Below are 19496 nucleotides of genomic sequence, written 5' to 3' on the forward strand. Positions count from 1 at the left end.
CCCCACCCTGTGCGCGTTGGTGGCCTAGGCCTTCCGGCGCCGCTGACGCCGGGACCGGGTACAATCGTCCAGGAGTGACTGTGACCCGGGACGCGGGGAGCTCGAGACTCCTCTGGAAGGGGGAAAGAGTTAGAGTTGGAATCTCGCAAAAAATAAAGGTGTTGGGGTATATACCACGAAGGATTAACATCTTCAAGACAAATGCAATCCCTACCTAAAAGCCATACTGAATCATTGGTTGAGCGCTTACTTTATGCTCCTCTTGGCTTTGTCATACGTTATTTAATATTCATAGCTTTAAGAGGTGGAACTAGTGATTTAAATCTAGCTGATGCTTCGGGGAATTATGCAATTTAACGCAGATAATCCCATACCGGCCCAAAGTCTCCAAGTCTCTACTAACTTCTTGTTCCGACGACAAAATAGGTGGGAAGAATGAAGCGGGGAGGCGAATGGGGTGCAGGTTGCACAGAGCCTGCCCCCGCTTATCTGGGAGCAGGATCGGGAACCCCTGCCCAGGTGCTCTTGATTTTATTCTAAAACAAAAGACCCAGTGGCTTACTTGGTTTGAGAGCCTGTTTCCTGTCGCTCGCGGGACCTGCCCTGCGGAGAGGGGAGGTCTCTGGCTAGGGCGGAGGACAGACAGCGTGGGGGCTTCCCGGTCGGCCCTTGGAGAAAGGGGGGGGGGTGCGCGCCAGAAATGGGGACTGGTCAGGTGGCCTGGTGGCCTCTAATTGGGACCAGCGGGAGCAGGGGGCCTGGGTGAAAAATAAGACCCCTGGGATAGGGTGGCGGGAGAAAGGCAGTTGTGGCTGGACAGCGAGAGAGAGCCGCGCGCTGGGGCGGCACCCGGGATGGGGACCGAGTGGGGGACTTGGAAGGGGGACGGAGATGCCCAGGGGACCGCTGGACTGCGGCGGCCTCGGAGAGGGGCGGTGACAGATTTGGAGGGGGCGCGGGGCTGCTGCGCCCAGGGCGGCGCCCAGGCTTAATTGCGTTCTCCGGTTCTCTCGCCCGCGGGCGCAGGTGCCGCCGCCGCCCGGGACTCTAAGATGAAGTTATGGGATGTCGTGGCTGTCTGCCTGGTGCTGCTCCACACCGCGTCCGCCTTCCCGCTGCCCGCCGGTAAGAGGCCTCCCGAGGCGCCCGCCGAAGACCGCTCCCTCGGCCGCCGCCGCGCGCCCTTCGCGCTGAGCAGTGACTGTAAGAACCGTTCCCTCCCCGCGGGGGGCCCGCCGGCGGAGCCCCCCGCACCCCCACCTGCCGCCCGCACGCACCCCAAGCCAGCCCACCGGCAGCATCGCCTCCCCGGCCCGCGCTGGCGCTGCAGGCTGCTGCCCAGGCCCGGACGCCTAGTCTGTTTGACACGTGCTGGTTTGCCCAGCTCTCGGGGTATCAACTGTGTATGCTGTCTAATTAGCATTCTGATAAACAGATGTTTTCTAGGCCACCACCACCACAGTTGTCCCCTTTCTCCGCTTCCCCAACCTCTCTCTCTCTCTCTCTCTCTCTCTCTCCCTCCCCCCCCCCCCCCCACAGACCCGCTGGGTTTTTTTTTCCCTCTTCCAAAGACCTTGTCTGAAAAACAAGTGCCTTTCTATCCTAAACTGCCCTTGCAAGGGAAGAGGCTGAGGTTTCACAAAACGGAGTCAGAAAACACAGAAGGGACATGATTTCCAGAACAAACATCTGGGCACTGTAGACTCTGTTCAGAAAAGTTCGGGTTCTAGAAAGATAGGGTAAATCTGCTAGCTGGAACCGGCTGGGGATAGGGGGTAGTTCACTCCACACCTGACAATGTTAACTCTTAAGGAAAGAAATCAGGTATTCATATTAGAAAATAAATCTGTGATTGCGCCTCTCACAAATGTTTTAGAGATCGCTTTATTAGGGCACAGCAGCTATGATTTGATATATTTTACCAACTCTTCAAAAGTTTATCTGTCGCATAAAACAAGGTATGATACATTATAAGTTAGAGGTCATTGAGGGAGGTATGTAGGTAACAAAGGTAGAAAATTTGACACTATCTCAAAATAAAGCAATAGTGAGCTATAGCCAGGATATCATCTGGGTACCCCCCCCCCTTCTTCCCATGACCCTCCAGCTCTTTTGCATTTGAAATATACTGTGGTCATATGCACAGAAGTGGTCCCACAAATCAGCTGTATGGTAAGAGTCCCCCAAACCCTGCAGCCTTGGGCTAAGAACGGCCAAGCAAACTGATGTATTTATTTTATGCTTCATTACAACAATAGAAGCTTATTTTGCAAGAAGTTCCCCCTCCAAAAAAAAAAAGTCAACTTTTCAAGGCAAATTAAGACTTCAAGAGTGACTTAGGTTAGAAAGAGGACATGCTTGATTCCTTGAAATTAAAGGAACTGTTCTGAGAGTTTTCATCAGTTAGTTGTACTATATAAACCTATTTTTAAAGGCTTTGGTTTCAACCGCGAATTTCAATCTTAGTGATTATGCAATAGAAACTTACGTTTAAAATGCCCCTCAGTACCATCGTCTTTAGAATAGTACCCATGAGAGCTAAGTGGCTTTTCGTTTATTCATACAGCTTAGGCCAGAGGACCAGAGACACGGTGGTAGATAATAATAGTTCTCTAACCAGACACGCAGGAGAGAAAAATTACTGCCAGATTATGAAGCTGATTAATTCATGGAGATCTAGTTCACATATTAGTACCCTGTCTACCTAGGCTTAGTTAATGCCGGCTTCTGGTTCTGGCTCTGCTTCCAACTAACTCTGTTACTTTGGACGAGTTACTGTTGCTTGAGAACTCAGTGAACAATTTAAAACTGTATAGCAAAGGGAGGTCTTTCCATTCCAAAATGCCAGTGGCTATGAGTTTTGCCCTCTGACCTTCCTGTCCTTGCCCAAATGGTCCTTTGGGAAAAGACTCCTAGACTCCTGCTCTATGGATCACCTGGGGAACTTGAATGAGTATTGATACTGGGCCTCACCTGAGAGATTTTGATTTAATGGGTTTGGGGTGTGGCCTGGGCAGCTAGATATTTAGATGTTCCTCCTGTGAGTCTAATGTGCAGTCAGGGTTAGAATCATTATGACCTGATAATACCCTAAGAAAATCTGTGCCTCATATAAGGTACTGCCAATCAAAAGCATATTCCTACTGATTGGGGGGTGGGGGGGAGGCACAGGGAAATTACTTCCCTTTTCCAGAACTGATGCTGAGTCACCAGAGGACAAGATTCAGACTACTCCATTTACATTAGAACCAGCAGAACATACCCAGTTCAGTTTTCTCTGTGGGAAGACCCAATAGATCCTAGAGGAAACTTGAAGAGAAACTGGCAGCATTCTAAGCCAAATTGACTCCTTTCCAGGTATGTTCAATTCGGTAGCAAGCTGTCAGCGCAGGGAAGGGGAATAGTGACAGTGTGCAGACTTTGAACACTCGACCGTGTCAACACGCCCCTGTCACAGTGCTGACATTTATATCCTGCACTGTACACCGTGCAACTGGTTAAGGCTTATGTAGAAAACATTAAGCTACTTGTTCCATTTGAAAATGTAGCGTGGCATAAATCCTGGCCCCTCTTTTCAAATGCTTATAACTTAGTGATTGAGCAAAGGCTATTTGATGCCGGGACAGTCATTCTGTGCTGTTCCAAGGGGATCGAACGGTACCCCATCCACACACTCACCCTGAGGTTGCATGGGTTCTGCTGGTTCCATCTGTCGGTGAAACAGCCAGAATTCTATTCCTAGGGTGAACTACCCAAATAGAAATCAAAACTGGCTCACTTGCTTCCCTAGAGATTGGCTCTAAGCAGTGGTTCTCAGCCTTCCTAATGCCGCGACCCTTTAATACAGTTCCTCATAGTGTGGTGACCCCCAACCATAAAATTATTTTCTTGCTACTTCATAACTGTAATTTTGCTACTGTTATGTCTTAGGCGACCCCTGTGAAAGGGTCGTTCGACCTGCAAAGGGGCCGCGACCCACAGGTTGAGAACCGCTGCCCTCAAGTAAACGGGCTGCGGCTGCCTCCTGTAGCAACTTCGCACTTGTTGAAACCCAAGGACTTGGTGATTTTCCTTGTGGGGATTTTACGACTTTTCCCTGGAGCTGTCTTTGTTCTTTTATTTTGCTTTTTTTCCAGTGTCTTCTCCAATGGGCGATTTTTAAAGTAGGCATGAGGGATCTAGAAGGTGGAATTCACAGATGTCGTAGCATTTTAGAGCTGAAGCCGATGGTCCAAGGGCTAGCGTTTCACCATGGCAGGAGGCAGGTCTGCCGAAGGGGGGACCACAGTTTCCCCAAACTGCTGAAATGCAGAGAGCGTTGGGTTTTGCTCTATGGGGGGAAATACTTTGTGTGGCAGGAAAGTCTTCAACCACCACGAAAGCCGTGTTGCGAAAGGTCATCTGAATTGATTAGCTAATCGTAGTCACACAGCAGATCTCAGCCAGGTGTGACGGCTCGAAACGTGTTTCACAAGGAAAAGCATGAGGGCATGTGGTTTTAAAGGTCTGCGATTTAAGAACCTGTATTCATTTAACCAGTAGTTCGTCTGTGCCTATGTGTGCCAGGCCCTGCCCTAGGCGCTAGGGAAGCCTTGTACACATAACAGACAAAAGTCCCCGCCTTCGTGGAACATACTATCTAGTAAGTGTGTGCTGTGCGGTACGATTTGGTAGCAATGTCAACTAAAAGGAAACGTGACCTTGGGCTGGTAACATGGGCTTTTCTGTGGGACTGGAAGAAACAGGTAATCCACAATTTGTTGTGATACAGTGGTGTTATATTCTACTAGTTTGGTAGCAAGTCACAAAACTGCCTATAGAAACTACCTTCTAAATCAAGCTGTCAGGTTCTCAGCCCACGAAAATCTGTGTAAACCATGATATAACTGAAATATAATCCACAGTATTATTAGGCTAAAGTGCCTTCCTGGGGTGCAGGAGGTCCCTTAATCTGCAGGAGGGCAGAAAGCAAGAAATCAGGGAGTGTCAATAAGCAAGAGCTGACGTTCACACGTTGAGATCAGACTGGTCTGGATCCCAGCCTTGCCGTGGAACCAGCTGTTACGTAACATCTCTGAAGCCTGTTCCCTCGTCTGTAAAACAGGGATAATGTTAAGCCTGCCTTACGGGGTGGCTGTGAGGTTTAAATGAGGTGATGCTTTGTAAAGCCCCAGAGATAAGTATTATAGCTGCTATTTGCCACCCTCCTGCTCCCAGTGGGTTGCCGCGCACCCAAGGAGCGCCTTTTCTGCCGCCGCAGCCAGCCTCTGCCAAGATGCTGCTCTAAATGGTGGAATTTCAAGCAGCGCAACATAATTCGGAGAGCAGAAGAAATGCAAGCCTTTCGGGGAGGCTATTTTGGGCCCCACAGTCATTCCCTTGGTCAGCACGTAGGCAGGTCAGCCTTGCCTGGGATTCTGCCCCTGGGTCAGCTCCCCCTGGCTCTTCCCTGGTTTCCCTGCCCCCGTTTTCTGAGCCCACATAGTTCCTATGGAATTTTTCCCACCAGATGCCCACAGTCAGGCCAGGGAGACCCTCTTCCCCTGTGGGGAGGAAGGAGCCAGAGCCAACGAAGACCCTGATGTGTGAGGAGGAATGGGACGTGCGTTGGAAGCTACCTGTACTCAGACAGAGTGTTTCTGTTTTGAAAGCTGCCGGCTGCATACTTAATTTAAGATGTTTCATAAACCCAGCAAAAACACTTTTAGTGAACTTGAGTAAACGTTCAGCCCATCGTTGTCCAGGTAAGGAAGCTTCCGGTGCAAGCAGCTAGCTAAATGGTAAGCTTCCAAATGTCATGTTATGGGATATAGAGTTCAGAGTGACTGCACCATCCATCTGTTGCTTTGGGTAGCTCTGGGGGCTGTGTGAATGAGCAGTACTGTAGTCAAGTGACCACCTACGCTGGCTCTGCCATATGGGACGGGGCTCTCGGAACCGAGAAATCGCATGTCAGACTTTTAGGAGACACAGATTCCTCACTTGAGATCTGAGACCAACATCTCACTCTGGCCCCAGTCTCGAGACCTATTTCAAACTGGCTGTTTAGAGAAATCTATTTCAGGCTTAATTTGAATTGGCCTGTCTTAGGACCTTAGGCTGACCCAACAGCCAAAGAATTCTGCTCAGAAGATTCTGCTTTTGCTGATACAAAAATAAAAGCTATCTGGCACATCCCCTTCTAAGGTCCCTTTCATCGTCGTCTATTTCGTACTTAATGATCCGTAGCACCTTTATTCAGTTAAAACCCTTGTTCTTTAGTTAATCACTTAAGCTTGATTAGGAAGCAAGTATTAAATGTATCTTATATGCCATGTCCTAGGTGGCATCTAAAAGGCAAAACTGAGAACTTAAATAGCGTATGATCTAGTTGTAAACTATGGATGGGCAGGTGGGAGGGCGGGCGGGCGGACGATTGTCAGTCAGACAGCTTTGTCTGCCCAAGGGTTTACGTTAGCTGTGGTCGTGGTAAGAATTCCTAGCATGAGGTCACTGGGGTTGGAGATCATAGCAGGAAAGGACTGGGGGAGAGGGAGGATTTGAGCTGGTACTTGAAAGATGGGTATTAGGAAGGGGAGGGTGAGGGGAAAGAGCACATTCCAGACCACGGAGAAGCATAGGCGAACTGCGGCCACCATATGGGGAGGGGGCAGGTGGTGGATACAGGAGGAGACTAGACCTGTGGCCAAGTACTGGGAACAGGTGGCGGGAAGTGGTGTGAAATTTAGGATATCTCTGTAGGTGACACCAGATTATGAGATGCTGTAAAATCCAGAAAAAGAAGATGCTTGCTCTGTTGTTGATAGCCGTGGGCGCCCCGCGAGCACCTGGAGCGGGCCGGCAGCAGCGAGTGGGGTCTGGCTGCAAAGTCACCACGCTGCAAAGTCACACAGGTGCCGGCCGCTCACGAGTGGGGTCTGTAGCGCATGCGTATTTTTCACTTTGAAGTGTGGTGCCCTTATTTTATTTTTATTTTTTTTTGTTTTTATTTAATATGTTTTTATTGATTTTTTGGAGAGACAGAAACATTGATGTGAGAGAGAAACATCGATCGGCTGCCTGCTGCACGCCCCCTACTGGGGATCGAGCCTGCAACCTGGGCATGTGCCCTGACCAGGAATCGAACTGGGACCTCTCAGTCCATGGGACGATGCTCAATCCACAGAGCCGCACAGGCCGGGCAGGGTGTCCTTATTTTTAAAAAGCTTCTAGGTATAGGCACCATTGAGTGGACCTGTTAGTCCTCAAGTAAGTGACTCGCCCCTCTTAGCTCTCCACAGGCCAAGCCTGTCAGGTTTCATAGCTAGTCCTAAAATCAAATATGGTGGAGCCCCTGAAGACGAGAGGAGACATCATTATCCCCATTTTACAGATGAAGAAATGAGACCTACAGAGTTGCTCAAGATCACAACTTCAGTAGTGGGGAAGCCAGAATCCAACCCTCCCGCTTATAGTCCCAAAGCCAATAATTCTGACTTAACACAGACTGGGCTCCCATATCAGTAGATTAAGGAAAGACAAACATTGGCTGGTTAGAAAGACGCTGACCAGCACTGAAAGCCCAGGGAAATCAAACCAGCAAGTTAATACAAAGAAGGAAGGGAAAGTGAACTCACCTTTAGGCCCTTTGCTTGATTTCCGTTTGGGCTGCAGGGGGGTCTATGCGCGTATTATTAATGGCTAATTCGCAGACCGGATCAGGGTGTTTAAGGAGAGAAACACGAACGTCTGTGTGTGCTCCTATAATACAGATGCTTTGGCAGTGAGACAGCTCCCGGGACGTAGTGGGGTCTCCTCAAAGCTTGCTAGGCTGGCTGCCTTTGGGGTGCCTTCTGGAAGGTGCTTCTTCTCAGATCACTCCTCCTCTGCCCGGGGGGGGGGAGGGGGTTCACAGGGCAAACCACACACCGCCACCAGTTGCCCAGGAGGAAACCAGACGCGTGTGCAGAGCCAGAGTTTGGGTGGCCGGAGAAACTACTGGTTAGCTCTGGAGACTCGGAACCCACTTCTGTCCGACTTTACTTACTGAGTTGGGAAGTCGTGGTGTTAAGTTTTCCAACGTCTTTGCTTTGTGAACCTGCACCAACAATGTCGTAAACTGTTGCACACGTCTAAGGTGACATCTACAGTGTTTTATCGTAAGTTTAGTTCGTTGTACCAGACATAAAGTGCCAGCCCATGTATCTGTGCTTCACATCTATTTTTAGCAAAACCTTGAAGCTGCAAATGTAGCTTATTCAGTTCATCGAAAACGATTAAATGAATCTTGGTCCAAAGAAAAATTGACTTTTTGGTCAGAAAAGATCCAAGTTCACGTTTAATTCAAATACAGATGTTAATGTACATCCATGAAAACCATCCCACTTCTCGATCATAATTATAAGATGCATAGATGGATGGGTGAAGGGACAGACAGGCAGATGAGGCACCGCGTCTTCTGAGGATGGAACTAGCACCACCTGCTTCGATATTTCCTGGTTATTCACATGAGACTTACCCTCCTAGCACAGTGAATACTCGCGCCCTTCCCCAAGACTGACCTCTTCTTAATATTTTGCTTCTTTTTTTTTTTTTCTGAATCATTTGAGAATTGGTTGCAATCAAACCATTACATAGCTCAGCGGGTACCTTCTAAGAACAGGGACATTACCTCATGCAACCACAGTTCTGTTATCCGTCGAAGGACATTTAACATGGACACAATAATATTATCTTAATAGAGAGTCCATATCGATATTTCCCCAGCGGTGGCAGTAATGCCCTTTATGGTTTTTTTCTTAATCGGGGATCACAAATTGCATTTGCTTGCCATGTCTCTTTATTCACCTTTGTTCCAGAATAGTCCCCCAGCCCTTTTCCCCCATGACATTGACATTTCGGAAAAGTTCAGGCTGTCTTGCCTGCTGACGTCCCCTCCGTTTGGATCTGTGTGATTGTGTCCACGTGATTAGAGTCAGGTAACCTCAGAACACCAAGTTCACGGTGCTGGGCTCTCACTTCAAGAGCCACCGACGTCAGTGTGTCCCAAGGAGTGTGCCTGTCCAAGTCGTCCTCGCCTGGCACCTGCTGGTGTGCCCCGGACAGTGCCTCGCAGTGAGGTGGGTGAGAGGCACTCTCGGCGGACGAGGGCCATGAGGAGGGAGAGCCGGCCACAGCGTGTCTGCAGCCACCAGTTCTGGGACAGACACCGCGCACATGGAGGTTGGAGGATCTGGAAATCGATCCTCTTCAAACGACCGATAGGCACGATGGACAGTGTTCCTGTGTCCCCAGAGGGGCCTGCCTCTGCCTGAAGACACTGAACTATACGAAGAGGACACAAAAATACCGTCCGTGGGCTGAGGAACCAGTTGATGTTTGTGTGGTTCATTGTCGGGTATTTCTTGAAACAAGGAGGACACAGCACAGATTCCCAGGACAGGCGTGCCCCTCCTGCCCACAGGGCCCAGACCACCGTGCCAGGGGCCTCAGGCCCTCTCCGCCGCGGAACAGCCAGACTAACGGGACCAGTGTCTCGGGAAGTCCCGCTTTGTCTGAGGGGACCTTGGCGCCGCTGCCCGCTGCGTAGACATCACTGAAGACTTCTCCGGCCCGACAACCAAATGCAGTTACTTTACACACTTGGCAAATGCATCCAGGCCCTGAGCGGAAAGCTCGTCTCCCATTATGGGAACCGTGTGACGATCCCCGTTTTAAGGGCAAGTTGGGAGTCCGTATGGTTAAGCAACTTAGCCAGACGCTGGAGCCAGGGCAGCCCGAGCCCAGGGCTCATTCTGGAGACCAGCTCAGGACACGGCTGCGGACCTCTTCTGGCCAGGACAGCAGGTCCAGGAGCAGAAAAGCCAGGCTTGGGGGCTTGTAAAGGTGGTCGTTTTTAATGATACTTAGAGCTGAGGACAGGAAGAGTCAGAGATTCCCGGGGGCAGGGAGGGGGGTAGGAAGTCCTCCCTCGAACCTGACCACAGGAGCTATCAAACAGGCTCAAGTGATGGAGAACACGTTCTCGCCCCCTTGACGGTTCTGCTTCTTCTCTGGCCTCCTCTTCTTGCCCAGGTCCCGCCGGCCCTTCCCCCACAGCCCAGCCAGTGCCCGGGAAGGGCTGCAGGAAGCTGCATGCAGAAACCCACCAGACTCCCGGGCCCCTCCGGCTGCAGGCGGGGCCTGGTGGGAAGAAGAAACGGCTCCTTTGCTACTGGGTTCCATTGAGGATTATTTTCCCAAGTGGCTCTTTGTGCACTTAGTTTTATTGGATCCCTTTCTCGCCCTTCCCCTGAAGGTTACTCCAAGGGCGGCGGCAGAGCTCACGTGTGTGTGCTCATCAGGATGGGATGCTCACCGCCCACTGAGAGCCTTTCACTCCCACCAGGTGTGCGCGGACGAGCTAACAAATGGACGCCCTGCTGGGTGTTTTCCTGACTTAAAAGCAGGAGAAAGGACATTTTCCACCCGGGGTAGCCATGCTGCATTACTGTAAAATTATTAACATAACTGTAATAGAAGTATGGACATATAAATGGCAATCAGAACAGGGTAATTAGAATCCGAGTAACAAATGGATAGTCTTTCTCTGCCTGAGTGAGGTTTTTTTCAGGGGACTGTTTATATTCATGCAGCAATTTCTATTGTACTTAGGACGAGTTTTCGTAGCTAATTTGTAGGGTTAAAAAAAAATTAAGATACTGTATAACAAATAAGTGTGTGTGACATTGGTCCAAGTAGGTGGATATGGGAAAGAAAGTGACGTTTTGGTGGCAAAGAGGCCTTTGAAAGTATACCCCGGGCCCCTCTTTCTGTATCCTGAAGTGGTTTGCACTGTGGTTGCTCTTTTCCTTTTGCCTTGAGAGGATCCAGAAATGCTGTTTTAAAACAACAAGACACTGGTGTTTTCACAAGGCAAATACTTTTCAAATAAACCCATGTCATTATGCCTTGTTGTCAGCAAACCCCTAGTCCTGGGAGAAGGTGCTGGCAGCCCTGGCGGTGGGCACAGTGCGTGGACTGCCTCTGCCAGCCCTCATCTCGGGGAGTCGATGCTGCGGACCCCGAGAGTCCTGCAGCTCAGGACGGTCCATCTCAGGCTAGATGAATACTCCGTCCAAAACAGGAGAGCACGGATGGTCGTTACTAATGCGAGACGCATGGCATTCCAGTGCTTAGTGACTTCTGGACTTTTTTTTTTTTTTTTTAATTAGTTCAAATAAATGGCAAAATGAACAGTTGTAAAGAGCAGCAGATGTCAACACTTTGCAGAATTTTTTAGGAAACTGGAACATTCTCATGGACTGACATTACTCATTTCAGAGGTCGATGAAGGTCAAACAAGAAAAGAACCGCCAGCTCCCAGGACAAACTGCGGGACGCCCTCGATCCTTTGGGAGCAGTTGCAGTGGGTGATTGTAGCCTTGGGGTTATGACCGACACGTGCTTGAAGTAGCAAAACCAGAAATGACTAAAATAGATTTTAAGAAAGTGGCATAATTACGGTCTGATTTTGGATGATGGAGCCTGAAGGGTGGTGGCACAGGACGTCCTCGTGGAGGTCAGATGGGGCCTGAGGTGTCAGGATGTCTCCCACTAGAACCCGGGTGTTGTGAGGCTCAATTACAGGACCCTCTCTGCACATTTTTTCACCTCTCCTGAACAGGGCACCGGAAGATGACCTGATGTGTTGAGAGACACTTGGTGGTGGTTTTTGCAAACGTAACTGAGACATTGAGCCAAGAGGTAAACTGAAAAGGTTGAGAACTCAGAACCTCCTGTGCTTCCCATGCAGTTTCCCGGCCGATGATGGTGGCCGCTGGGACGCTGCTGGGCCTCTGCCAAGGTGGCCCGGTCCCTGGCAGGTGACTGAAGACCAGTGTCGAGCAGCATTTTCCACCAGGATTTGGTCCTCATCTTAGGGTTCCAGCCCTGGGAAGGGCCCCGGAGAGGGTCTGGTTGACCTCAGCAGGCTCAACCCGTCCAAGGTCACGAGGCTGGGCAGGGACTGACTGACCCAGACTGGAATCCCAGGCTCTGTCCCCTCCAGCTCTGCCGCAAGAGCCCGTCACTTGGTGCCAGAGTGCGTTTGAGGAGCTTCCTGTCTGGATCCGCCGCCGCCCTTGGCTGCCGGTTTTCCGGTTTCACCTGGCACACGCCGGCTCTGCCAGCGACTGACGGGCGAGCCAGGACGGGGGAGAGGCCCCTGCAGGCCGCGCGATCCCTTCCGAGACGGCACTGCGTGCTGCCCGAGCACGGCCACGTTTAGAAGTCATGCTGGATTTTCAGCAGAAAGGCTGTTTCTCGCCTCCTGCTCTGCATTTGGTGGCCGTGGGCAGGTGGGCCGTGAAATCGGCAACCTCCAGACCCGGCAGCTGCAGGGTAGTCAGAGCTCTTACCTAAGCTCCGACGGGCATCCTGGGGAGCTGCGGGTTTGAGCCTTGAGACCAATGCAACATCCATGAGCCATGTGGCCCTGGGCAAACCCTGGTCTCTGCTGAGCCTCAGTTTCCCGATCTGTCAAGAGGAGATAATGTGCGATCCCTACTTTAGCCTTGCGAGGATGTTGTTGGATGTAAAGCTAATGCGGTGTGAAAGGCCACATCCGCCCCACCTTGATGTTGGTAATATTTTTTAAGTGCATATAGGAAATAAATATCCTATATTTAAAATATAGGATAATGAAATTTTGTAATGTGAGGAATTATAAAATTAAGACTCCACTGTGTAGTTCTTATAATATTTCAATAGTAGTATAAGAAAGTCACGTTTGTACCTTATGGAAAAGTAAAAATAAGCTAGTCTAAAGAATGACATTAGTTGGGAATTTTCTTAAGAGGTTATGTTAATCTTAGGCTGATCTTTTCATATAAACATTCTTGCAAGTGTATATATACATATATGTATGATTATATCAATGCATAACTACAAGTAACTGTGTATATGTGTGTATGTGTGTGTGTGTATATGTGTGTGTGTGTATGTGTGTATATGTGTGTGTATACGTGTGTGTGTAAACATAGAACTTCTGTTTTTCACATACTCGGTCTGCAGAGCACCTTTTACCTTGCCTGGGGTGCAGGTGGGCAAAGAATATAGATGAAATGTCCCCCCTTGAGGGGTTTCCCCTGACCTCCCGTCAGCAGGCAGCCTTCAGGGGAGGCTCTCCATGGGGCACGGGCTGCCCAGCACACCCAGGGTCTAGCCCACCCCAGCACTGGGCACTGCCAGAGTGAGGGCATCGGGTGCTGGCTCCAGATGCCCCTCTCACCTGTGTGGCCTTGGCATAGGCAGTAGCTCTCCCCAAAGGACCTCAGCACACTAACCCTTGCCCTTGCGCGACACAGAAGCTGGGCACTTTCCAGGGGTACCGAGCAGGTCCTGCCCAGAGCAGGAAACACCTGGGCCTTCTCTCTGGGGCCCCTGAGGCCCTGAGCGGGCTCTGCCTGGAGGGTGGCTCCTGGTGCCCAGGACGCTCCGACCGCAGGGTCTTCCCTCGGTCCTCAGAGCCCCGTCCACTGTGGCCAGGGCTCGTCCCCTCGTGCTTCGGGGAACCTTGGCCTGCCTCTCTCCTGGCCCCGGCTCAGACTCGCTGAAGGCCGGCTTAGCCCCCAGCCTGGCTGGGGCGAGGAGGGGACCACGCTATACGGATATTAAATGGCCCCTTTGAGGAAAATACAGTTAACCTGTACTGTTTTTAAGAGAAATCTAACATTTAGGAGACTACTTTATCCAGTGAAGTCCAGACTAAGCAAGATAACATTTTTAAATTATGTACCTTTTGGTTCAGCTGTTACAGGGAGTACTCTGAGTCCTCACCACTGTTCCTATAAAAACTCAGTTAACTTTAAAAAATAGTCAGTGTCCCAGGCCTTTGTTCCTGAGGTGACGCGTTTTCCCCCAAGTCTGCGGTGACCGGCTCGTTCCGAGAGTCATGCCCCAACTCAAGGTTCATTTGTTTAAACAACTCTGTTTATACAAAGGGCACATCAAAGTTAAAGTACTTTAACTAGAAGAATGCCAAAATATTTGGTTGCAAACTGAAAGATGACTTAAAGGCATGTGGGTATTTTGATTTTTCAAAAACTTTAGCTTTTAGATGGACGTGTTTTCCAGCCAAGCTCGCTCCTCCTGGCTGGTCTGGGAAGTGAGCAAATGTTTAAAGATGATGATGGTCTTCTTTTGTGGTTGGCAAGTATTTTACTACCGAAGTCAATACTAATGAGGGCCATCCGTGCGGCTGACATTCTGCCAAGCCCTTTGTAGGATGAAGAACAAAGTGATACGACAGTAAGTCTTAGTGTAGGGAAACAGTTCGAACCCAAAGGCCTTTCTTCCCCTCAGCTCGGTGAATTCCTGAAAGATGGAGGCGGCCTTGGGCTTCTTGGTTCATCGCGGGGCGTGTACCTGCCTGGGCCAGGCTCAAGGCCTCTGCAGGACTTTTGAGGACAAGCTCAGTAAGGTGCCTGACTCCTGGTGGCCCCCCAGACGCCTAGTGTTGATAAATTAAGGCCTCTCTACAAGTGAACTTAGCATCAAAAAGCCCGGAATTAGGAATTTAGTTGGAAAAGACACTCCGTGGTTTGGAAAATATAATGTTGCCCTTGCCTGGTTTCCAAAATGCATATCGGTGTAAAACTTTCAGCATAAATATTTCTTCTTTTGCTCTATTTTTCAATAAGAAGAAAGGGGGGGAGGGGAACCCTTCAGCTCAGTGAGACTTGCCCATGGCCTGAACTTGGGACTTACATACATATTCCCACGTTAACAACAGGTGTGAGGGAGATTCTCCCATCAAAAGGAGAAGTTCTCATTAACTGCACCCTTCAGTTTAACACATGGAACATTTCCCCACTGCTTCCCAGGTGCTAGGAAGCCTTTGAATTCAAGGTCAGTGATCTGTTTACCACCCCTCACCCCAAAGCCGAAGTGTTTGGTGCGTTCACCCTGCCATACACATCACCCGAAAAGGTCAAGTGGAATTTGAAATAGAGGCCAGTGTGGCTCAGCTGGCTGAGCATTGTCCCATGCACTGAGAGGCCACCAGTTCAGTTCTGGTCGGGGCACCTGCCCTGGTTTCAGGCTCAATCCCCAGTGGGGGGCATGCAGGAGGCAGCTAATTGATGTGTCTCTCTCTTATTGATGTTTCTCTCTCTCCCTCTCTCTTCATCTCTCGAAAATCAATGAAAACGTTTTGAAAAAAAAAAAAAAAAACAAGAAAAAGGGCCTAGAAATTCTCATAATGAAGTATAAATATGTCCCAAACATTATGGAAGACTGCTTATACTAAAAATGTATTCACTACTTATCTGAAATTCACATTTAACTAAGTGTTCTGTATTTTATCTGGTGAGCAGAGCGAGTGGACAAAGGCATGCAGTCAAAATGTCTTAGAAAGGAGGGAATATGTTTTTCAGGAACTTTGAAAGTATCTGGTAACAAATAAGAACATTATAAATGCTGATTCAAATCGTTATTATAACTCCAGTCACATAAAATTATGTAATTTATCATGTTATATAAAGTAATGAGTCTCTAAACCAGTGTAAGTTGAACTTTTGTAACTCAGATATTTCCCCATTCGTTTATGTTAAAATGTTAGTAATGTTTCGTCTCATTTATGATTAATCTTCAGTTGATTCAGAATCGATTTTAACTTTCTATGTTCCCAGGTTTGTAAGTTAATGATCTATTTGGGAATTCTTCAATGGCTCTGGGGACTCCATTGTGTGAGTACTTTTGTAAAACAAAGAGTCTTTTTTTTGGAATTCGAAGACTTTTCTTGTATTGTTATTAATCACCCCTAATATATCAGTTCAAGCATGGGTTTTTGAAACTGAGCACACCTAATTTCCTCTTTTATAGCTTATTATTGAAAAAAATCACAAATAGCATAAACTGCTCATTTTTCAAAATAAGTAGTTCATTTCTTTAAACCAGAGTGATTTAAAGTTTTGTTTTGTTTTAAGAAAAAAGAAAACTTCCCGAGGAAGTCCAGTTAGAGTGTCCGGGAAGTGGCAGCTCAGAATGTTTCCCTCCCGGACCTGCCGGGAAGTGGCCCCCGGGCCGGGAGCCGCCAGGGGGCGCTGAGCGCTGACCCTGCGGCGGCGGGAGGGCCCGCAGCTCAGCTCTCGGGTGGGGATGGCCGAGCGGTCCACGCGGGCGTCAGCGCGCCTTCCCCTGCGATGTGGGCTGTTGACGGGGGAGCCGTCCGCGTCACCAGGTGCGGGTCACAGCGGCAGTTCAAGTGTCCCCTGGAAAGATGGGCTCTTTCTGTCTCCCGATCAATGGGAACTAATTCATCGAAAACTTACTGAGAGCCTCCGGACCAGCTGCTACTTACGCCCGGGGGTCCATTGGTGAGCAAGCCAAGCAAAGGTCCCTGCCTCCTGGGGTTCACCTCCTATCGGAGGAGAGACAGTAGATCATAAACATGAGAAACAAGTCGTCCCATGTGCTGGGAAGTGGTACTATTACCAGGGCGGGAGGGTCTGGATTTGGGCTTGGGGGGGTTGCATTCGACTCGGGGAGGTCAGGGTGGGACTTGGTGCTGGGGACATTTGACAAAGACTTGAAGGGGAAGTGGGAAGCAAGCCACTGGACGTGCTGAGCAACTGTCTCAGGCAGACGGAAAAGAGCCGCTGGGTCCCTGCTTGTGGCTGACCCATGGTTCTCAACCCCCATGCTTTTGCCCCCAGGGGACATGTGCAGTGTCTGGAGGCACTTTAGTTTGTCACTACTGGGGTCGGGGGTTGCGACTGGCATCTCTTGTAGAGGCCAGAGATGCAGCTAAACATCCCACTAGCCCAGCACCCTCTCCCCACCAGCAAGGAACGAACGACCGGGCCCAGACGGCCGCAGTGCTGAGGCTGAGGAACCCTGCGTTTGGGGCACAGTGAGGCGGCCAGTAGGCTGGGGGGAGGCAGTGCAGAGAGGACCTTGCGTGTAACCGGCTGGGGCAGGGCAGCGCCGGGTCAGGTAGGGCCCTCGGCTTTTCCTCCGAGAGAAATGGGGAGCCGCTGGAGGAATCGGAGCAGAGCGGGGCGTGAGCTGCGTGGCCAGTTTTGAGAGTGCAGCTGGGGCTGGGTGCAGAATGGGCTGAAGGAGGGTCAGGCTGGGATGAGGGAGGTGCGCAGGCAGGAGGGGAGGGGCTCAGACCAGGTGGCAGCAGAACCATCCAGTGCCACATTGTAGACGTCGGGCAGCGAGGGGCTCTGGGGAGTCCCCACGATCCCCGCTCTGTTCACTGCTACCCATCATGTGTTGTATATATAGTACCTGTATCTAGACAGCTAGACCGATGGATAGCTAGACAGACGCATGTGGTGGAGTCACGTTAGCTGTACTTTGTTTTACACAGTGAGACACCTGATATCTGTTTTGACCATCAGTTCACGAAAAAACAGTTTGCTGTGGGCCGGGCCCAGGGTACCCCTAACCTGCTTCAGCACAGGCTCTGAAAAAGCCTTCGCTCTTGCAAACAACTCTCTTGTGGTGTATTTCTTTAAGGCACGTGTAACCCTAAACAGACCAAATCCCCCGAAAATGGGATGAGGGGAGCATAAAAGGTGTGGTACCTAATAAATGGGCTTTTGAATTGCTTCCTTCATTTAGAAATGTATTCAGTTGTTCAAATGGCTCATCTTCTCGTGCTTCGTCGGCCAAAGCGAATGCTGAAACATGTTGGAAAACACCGAGAGATAGTTAACTCCTGCTTTTACGCAGCGGTCTCGACCGTCGTAGCAGCAGCCTCCTCATTCCTCCGTGTGATGTCCCCAAAGTGCACCATGTCTTGTCCTGTTTCAACCCAAGACAGGGAGTCCTGGGACAGCCTGCAGCAGGGGCCAGGCCCCCTGGGGCACCCTCCACCTGTCCACACTCCACCTTAGTTCCACGTACTGCTGTGACACATTTCGTTGTCATCCTGCAGTAGTGCCATCTCCATGCTGTTCCAAGGAGGTGCTAAATCGGTCTCTGTTAGTGAAAAGCAGGCCGTTTTGCAGTCCCCTCATGTTTCTAAGGAAGTTGTAAAATATACGTGACTTCAGGAGCTTTTCATTTGTTCTGTCAAAATGATTCTGGTCCCGCTCAGCCATGCAGAGGTGTTGAATCGGGGTGGATCTCAGGGAGGAGCACAGGGTAGTAGCAATGTTGGAAGACTTCCCCATCCAAGAGAACCCTTTACTCAGGATTTCCCAACTGCAGTCCATGGATCACTCACATTAGAATTCCTCCGGGCTTGTTAAAGCCGCTGGCTCCTGGGCCCCTCCCCACACCTCCTCCTGAGGGCCGGGATCTGCATTTCGGGGAGCACCCGGCTCATTCTCCTTGTTTGCCACCCACTGCTCTAGGCTGTCTGTAGGCAAGGAAGCTGGCCTCCAGGATCAGCCTGCTCCAGATGTCATTCAAATGAACCCCGCCTTTAAGGGTTTGTCTTCCACAAGGAAGTGTAGCACCCACATGGTAGCCTGTGTCTGCTGAATTCTTTCCCTTCTGCGGAGGCCTGGAGGGTGCACACAACCCTCCGTTCTGGGGGGTGGGGGTCACTCAGCTGGACGGGCTGCTGGTTGTGCTCTGGGCCGTCCTGGCTGACTTCCAGAGGCACTTCGATCTAGAAGACGCGTGAAATGACCATTGTCGTTGTCTCACGTTTTCTCTTTTCTGTTTCCTTGTTGAACAGCCAATATGCCAGAGGATTACCCCGATCAGTTCAATGACGTCATGGATTTCATTCAAGCCACCATAAAAAGGCTGAAGAGGTCCCCGGACAGACAAATGGCTGTACTCCCGAGAAGAGAGAGAAATCGGCAGGCTGCAGCGGCCAACCCCGAAAACCCCCGCGGGAAAGGCCGGCGAGGCCCGAGGGGCAGGAACCGGGGCTGCGTCCTCACCTCCGTCCACCTGAATGTCACGGACTTGGGTCTGGGCTACGAAACCAAGGAGGAACTGATCTTCCGGTACTGCAGCGGCTCCTGCGAGGCCGCCGAGACCACCTACGACAAAATCCTGAAGAACTTATCCAGAAGCAGGAGGCTGGCGAGTGACAAAGTGGGGCAGGCCTGTTGCAGACCCATCGCCTTCGATGACGACCTGTCGTTTCTGGACGACAACCTGGTTTACCATATCCTAAGAAAGCATTCCGCTAAAAGGTGTGGATGTATCTGACTCCGGCTCCAGAGACCGCTGTGTATTGCATTCCTGCTGCAGCGCAAAGAACGGGACCAAGGTTCCCAGGAAATGTTTGCCCAGAACGGAAGATGAGGACCAAGGCGGAGGAGGAGGAGGCCGAGGAGGAGGAGGAGGAGGAAGGAGGAAGGCAGCCGTGTGGGAGCCTGGTACAGAGAGATCCAGCTACATAAAACTGGACGGGAGGGAAACAGCGTCTGGATTCTCCCGGACGGCAGCTGATGCCACCAGAAGCTCAGGGCTGGCGCCCTGGTTGGGTGTTGCCATCATTTCATCCGATACAGTCCACCGTCACCGGTTGCGGGCACAGTTGCGGATGCACTTGAAACCAA

At 50.4% G+C, this 19496-nt stretch overlaps 1 protein-coding gene across 3 annotated transcripts; it reads left to right on the forward strand.

The window, feature by feature from the left end:
- Positions 1-201: 201 nt before the first annotated feature.
- GDNF (glial cell derived neurotrophic factor) lies at positions 202-19143 on the forward strand. Of its 3 annotated transcripts, none has more exons than XM_036280390.1 (3): positions 202-225; positions 1026-1203; positions 18659-19143. In XM_036280390.1, the coding sequence occupies exons 1-3, from the start codon at positions 202-204 to the stop codon at positions 19141-19143; spliced, it is 687 nt and encodes a 228-aa protein (XP_036136283.1). The 3 variants fall into 3 exon arrangements, with proteins under 3 accessions (XP_036136283.1, XP_036136285.1, XP_036136286.1); XM_036280392.1 differs by having other exon boundaries at positions 1026-1125; XM_036280393.1 differs by lacking the exon at positions 202-225 and adding an exon at positions 11645-11724 and having other exon boundaries at positions 1053-1125.
- Positions 19144-19496: the final 353 nt, after the last annotated feature.

The sequence above is a fragment of the Molossus molossus genome, unplaced genomic scaffold (assembly GCF_014108415.1).
Source record: "Molossus molossus isolate mMolMol1 unplaced genomic scaffold, mMolMol1.p scaffold_m16_p_3, whole genome shotgun sequence".
Taxonomy (NCBI): domain Eukaryota; kingdom Metazoa; phylum Chordata; class Mammalia; order Chiroptera; family Molossidae; genus Molossus; species Molossus molossus.

What these genes read in the sequence shown, in the direction of transcription:
- GDNF (XM_036280390.1), top strand. Translation starts at nt 202, where the DNA reads ATGCAATCCCTACCTAAAAGCCAT. An exon ending in AATCCCTACCTAAAAGCCAT is followed by an intron (nt 226 to 1,025) that starts ACTGAATCATTG and finishes CCCGCGGGCGCA; the next exon opens with GGTGCCGCCGCCGCCCGGGA. An exon ending in CTTCGCGCTGAGCAGTGACT is followed by an intron (nt 1,204 to 18,658) that starts GTAAGAACCGTT and finishes CTTGTTGAACAG; the next exon opens with CCAATATGCCAGAGGATTAC.